Genomic DNA, 5,650 nt, shown 5'->3' with positions numbered 1-5,650 from the left:
ATTCGTTTACACAAGGGGAACTACAGTGGCCAGGAATTTGAGCCTACATAAGGATGCATACACTTATTCTTAGGTATAGTAACACCTTTGCTGCCCCCCTTGCCCTGCAAGTTAGTGCTGTAAGGAAGTGTATTTACACAAGCCATGAATCCTGTTTTATGATATATCAGGAAGATACCATTTGCAGTACAAAGCAGGCACTCTAAGGCTTGATTTTTTACTTTTTGATGCTCTGGACTTGAACCATTGAGGCTTGGAAAATGTCCTTGGCATGAAGAACTCACATATATACCTCACACAAGTTAGTAGATAACTCATGCAGCAGCCTCCATACGATATTTAGAGATGTGGAAAATAGTAACACACTTCCTGCAGAAAGTGTTTGTCTTGCTACCCCCAACATGGGAAGCAACCAGGAAATTTCATAGAAATCTGCACCAAAATTGCATGTTCAGACGAGACAGTAATACTTCTTTGTGAAAGAACTACCCATGTGCGTAGCTGTTAATACGTATTGCCCAGTGCTACCGACTGAAGCGTGAAATTCCAGTGACTTCTTAAAGGCACTGACTTAGACCAATTGAACTGATGCAGCTTTTGTCTCTCAGCACTGGTGACCATGGCTGTTATCCCACGGTTTGCTTTAGGAAAGCCCCGCTCTCTTTGTCCTTTGGCTCTTTGGCTGGCTCTGGGTGCTGGGCTCAGCCTGTGGTCTGGGTTGCTCACGTGGAGTCTGACACGGCCCCATGGAGTGGAAGTGTAGGGCAGAAGGATGACGACAGTTGTGGAAAGCAGATGCTTGTTTTTTCATCTGCCGTCGCTGCTGGGTCCTGTCTAGCTCTGTACAGGCCATGGAATTGTTTGTCATCCTCTTTTTTTTTCTTTTTGTTTTCATATGCTTGTGATGTACACGACTGCTGGAGGGGATTGACTTTCAGACCGTGGTTCAGTTGTCATTTCGTTGTATGGATATTTGGAGGGATTAGCCAAAGGTACTTTTGAAGCCTCTTGCAGTTTGTTCTTTTTTTCCAGAGCGGAGAAGCTGAGCCCCATGAATAATGCAGCTGATATAAGGAAGAAACTGGACGTGTAGAAGACATAGTGGAAATCACTAGTTAAGTCTACCAGGAGACCTGAAATAGAAGCCACAGCTTAGTCAAAAAGAAGATGCCTATTAAAGGCAACTGGGTGACATTTACATAAATATTAAACCTAATTAATTCAGCAAACTGCCACATACAAAACATAAGCATTCACAGATGAGTTAAGTTCTGTTCTCTAGATTCTAGGAGTTTGGTTTTTTGTAGTCACCACTCAGGTGATGTTTCTGCTTCTGTATAAAGTGTCTCTCAATACATAGAGAAATCAGGAAAGAAAAGAAATTGCAACTTTTTCACAACCTGCTGATTAATTTTGTTTACTCAGCAGAGGACCCCTGTTCCACTGCCACTGACTGGATTATGGGATGAGTGACCCTGGTACATCCTAGGTCACAGAGTAGAGAAGTCTCTCAAAAATTGCCACGTTAGGGTCATGAAAACTTGTCTCTAATAGCATGTTATCAGGAAGAAGAAATGTTGCAGCACAGCAAGCGTTATGACTAATGTTAAGTGCTTCAGTATAAAACACGTAGAAGCGTGATATATCAAATGGCTCATTTAGCACTAATGTTAAGAGATAGAAAGGTGATACTCAGGTCAAATACATGATGCCTCCTATAGGCTGCTTATTTATGTAGAAATACTGGAATAACGTTTGCTTGTGGTTTTCTCTAAAGATTGGTGATGTTTCTTATCACATTTCACTTTTCTGTAGCAGATTTTAGGACTGCAAATAGACATAGTGTCACTTTTACTGGGCTTTGTTTTGCCCGTCTGCCACTTCTATCAGAGATATCTAAGAAAAAGACTTCTGCACTTTGAGAAAAATGACTGACACAGGCAACACGAAGAAATATGGTGCATGGTATCATCCCATTCTTAGAACAGACATTATTTCCCTGCTGAATAGCACACAGTTCATTGTCTGGACAAGAGAACTAAAGCCCGAGTTAAGGATTCGTGCTCAGGTTCACATTTCTTGTTTGTCAGTCTTTTGAATTTGCTGCTGTACTGCAGGAGCAGGTGCATCTTGGGCAGGTCACTTAGTGGCAATTGGAGCGAACGGTGAAATCAGTGAATAATTTACTAGATTGGGCGTTATAACTAGCTCCTTTCTTGTCTCCAGAGAAAAATTAATACACTCTGGAGCATTTGGAAAGGAGAGTGAACAGAAGCTTTTTATATAAGGCTCTTGAATAATGTAGGACAGGTAGTAATTCTGATCACAGTTATTTTGTTTTATGGGACGTCTGCAAATCCTTGAGACTTCATAGATAAAACAATCCAGTGAGAGAGATCATAGCAAGAATATACCACAGTAATTCCTCTCTTGCCACTCACTGGAAGAAAGCTCTCATCATTCCCATACCTATCAAAGCTGCCTACCAAGTGAGTAACTTTTTCTGTCTGATGTTGCTGCAGTGACACTTGGGAAGCTGCAGAGATGACCCTCCTTCAGGTGTGAAAAGGGGTTGAATTGTTCCTTTGTGACTCACCTTTTATACTGCTCCTTCTACAGAACTCTCCTGCCTACATGGGTTTGGAAACTCCCTTATTTCTTTTCTTTATTCTCCCAAACACTGGTCACCAGTGTCTAAATAGTCAGTTTTTCCCCAGCCTGCAATAATAGTTTCTGTTACCTGTGAGGGGGGGTCCAATGAGGAGAGTGATGCTCTCCAGGATTGTGAAGAGCCCAAGGGCACTTGAGAACCTCTCCATCTCCACCACATCCATCAGCACCTGGAAGGTGAGCGCCCCAACGCCGCTCATGGCTATACTGAGGATGACACAGTAGATGATGAGCACGCTGTACTCAGCTGAAATGACACAAATGAAGTTGCTCAGCCCGCAGAGGAGCACAGCCAGGCTGAACAGGTAGATGCGTCGCCCAGTGAAGACTCTGTGTCCTGAGAGCAGCCCTGTCAAAGGGCGTATGAAGATGTTGATGAACCCGATAATGGAGACAAGGAGGGCTGCCCTGCGTTCCTCTACCCTGTTCTGGATGGCATAAGGCACAAGGTAGACATGGGGTAATGCAAACCCCATCATCATCCAGGTCACTCCAATAGTGTAAATCTGGTAACCTTTGTTTTGACAGAAGATGTCAAAAGCCAGGTACTTCTGCAGCACGTGGAAACATGCAGTCCTTCTGGTTTGCTGTTGGAGCTCAGGGTGGAAAGCTGCTCCATTGGACAGCTGTGCCTCTTCTGCTCTTCTCCCTGGCTCCTCTCCAGGCTTGGGTGACTGTAGCAGTGACCCTGATGGAAGCTGAACTGGTCTCATGATGGCTCCACAAACACAACAGTTCAACAGTATTCCTCCAAAGATAAGAAAAGTGTTTCTCCAGCCCATCTCATCCAGCAAGTATTGAGAAAGCAGTGGCCACAGCGTGAAACCGACGGAGACACCAGTGGATGCCATGGCATTGGCCAGCGTTCGCCACCGTACAAAGTAGTAGCCCAGAACAGTCACTCCTGCCTGGAAGCTGAAGCATGATCCCAGACCTAAAGGTAAGAATAAAAGAGAAAATGACGGTGTGTTGTCTTAAAGGGTGAGTAGAACCCAAATCCAGAGCGTACCCACAGATGCCTTCATCTGCCACTGAAGCGTTTTTTCACCTGCCAGGCTGCACAACCCCTAGTGATTAATACTCAGAAACCCCACACAAGGGGTGAGGAAGGATGCTGTGCATGAATTCAACTCCTTGTGTTCTCAGGTATACTGAATATACTGATCTAAGCTGACATTTGTCTGGAGCATGCTGCCATTCCCAAAATTGTTATGGAATTTGTCATTTAAAATGTGGGGTTTGTACCACATGCAACAAGCAGAACTGCTTTCCTGACACTTTCATCAGGCAGTTGCTTGTTTTTCTCTCTATGCAGTGGACACAGCTTAGCCTGCAAGATCCCACAGGACTGGTCGCAAAGTAACCTGGCTGAAGAAATTAATTTCCCTGTGTTAGAAAAGAGCAAGAGTTGAACAGCAATCACATAGGAGAAATATTTGGAAAGGAAAAGTTCCCATGTGTTAACTTCTGTTCAAAACCAACACATTCGTTTGTTAGAAAAAGATGTCTCCATATTTCCCCAGATTGGGAGCGGTAAAATACAATCCCAGGGAACTTGGGAAGGATATTGTCCCAACACATTATGTTCCAAGATTGAAAAAAAGCTCCCTTCTTTGGATACAAAAGGCTGAGAAGCTACTAAAAAAGCCAGACATCTTTGCTCTCCCTTTTACCCTCTGGAGACCTGTAGCTTTCTCCAGAGAGAAGTGCTTTCCAGTGAGCCTGGCTGGATGAGGTGTGTGTTAAAAGGGTGTGAAGGGCGAGTAGCTTCTATACACTTCCTGCTGCACCCTGGGGCTTCTGATTTATCCTGTTTCACGGATGAATGGAAAAATGTGAGCACTTAGTCGAGGCTCTTGCCATTTCCCGTCTCTCAGGTCAAGCACTGCAGCTGGGTTTTCCTGCTGTTCCTTGGTACTTACCAGTGATGAGGCCAGCTGTTAAATAAAGCTGGCTGATGGACTTGCAGAAGGAGCTGGACACCATGCCCACGCTGCTGAGCAGGCCTCCCAGCATCACGGCAAACCTGCAGCCAAATCGCTTCACCAAGATACTGCAGAGAGGCCCTGGAAGCAAGAAAACAAAAGGGCAGCAGTTAGAAGGTGGAAGCACTTGTATTTCTATGCCTGAGTAAGAGATGCTAAGCAGGGTGATGCTTCTGTTTGTATAGTTCCACTCTTATTTCACTGTGGTTTTCAAATACTCTGCCTCAAAACCTCCTAAATTGCCCTTGAGGTCCCACTACCTTGGTGAAATTCCTTGCAAGACAAGGCAGATTAGTTCTGAAATAGATCAATAATAGCAGAAAAATAGACGCCACTGAGGAGGGTCATTTTTAAAATGTCTGGAGAGGTATATTCATGTCTGGATGGGAATCCACCTAAGCTTCAGGCAGTAGCATCCAAGCTGCAGCCTGTGGATTCTGGCAGCTGTCCTGCAAGTCATCTTCCCCAGGGAAGTATCACAGCACAGCTCCTTCACGTGCCCATCCTGGTGTACCTGGCGGGGTGGGGAGGTTTAACTGTGTCCACTTCCAAGAGGTCACAAGCCTGGGAGTGGAGCGTGCACATCCCAGTTCCGGCTCCCAGTCCTCTGGCACAAGTGCTGCAGAGGTGGGAGTGAGACCCAGGTGGTTCCAACGGGCCAGAGCCCAGCTCTGCCCTTCTTGGGCAGAAACCTGCATTTTAGTGTGTACCTACATTGCTGACAGGCTTTACTAGGAAAGAGTTATTTCTCAGAAACGTCAATGAACAAATAGGCATGGAGATGGTGTGTTTAAGGTCAGTTAATTCTTTAACTTCCATAGACTTTTGCTGAGATTGAGGTGAATTACCAGCTTGTTAATGTAATTTAGCACCCTTCTTTTTGGGATAGGAGATTAGTTCAGACCTGCAGACCATCAGTCTCTGTATTTTGATCTGCTTGAGAGATTTTCACCTCAGACTTCAGCTAGCCGTGGAAAAATTGTTCAGCAAACTGG

The 5,650-nt window shown here is 44.8% G+C and overlaps 1 protein-coding gene across 1 annotated transcript in view; it reads right to left on the bottom strand.

Moving 5' to 3' along the window:
* Positions 1 to 891: 891 nt before the first annotated feature.
* SLC16A5 (solute carrier family 16 (monocarboxylate transporter), member 5) overlaps positions 892 to 5,650 on the bottom strand; it is a 7,427-nt gene continuing 2,668 nt past the window's right edge. The window contains exons 2-4 of the mRNA XM_009875800.1: positions 4,593 to 4,736; positions 2,741 to 3,604; positions 892 to 1,133 (exon numbers count right to left, since the gene is read on the bottom strand). Of these exons, the coding sequence (XP_009874102.1) occupies positions 892 to 1,133; positions 2,741 to 3,604; positions 4,593 to 4,736 (1,250 nt within the window). The remainder of the gene's footprint in view (positions 1,134 to 2,740; positions 3,605 to 4,592; positions 4,737 to 5,650) is intronic.

Source organism: Apaloderma vittatum, unplaced genomic scaffold, assembly GCF_000703405.1.
Source record: "Apaloderma vittatum isolate BGI_N311 unplaced genomic scaffold, ASM70340v1 scaffold539, whole genome shotgun sequence".
In the NCBI taxonomy this organism is placed as follows: Eukaryota; Metazoa; Chordata; class Aves; order Trogoniformes; family Trogonidae; genus Apaloderma; species Apaloderma vittatum.
Note: the sequence above shows the minus strand (reverse complement) of the source record. Positions and strands in the feature narration are given on the sequence as shown.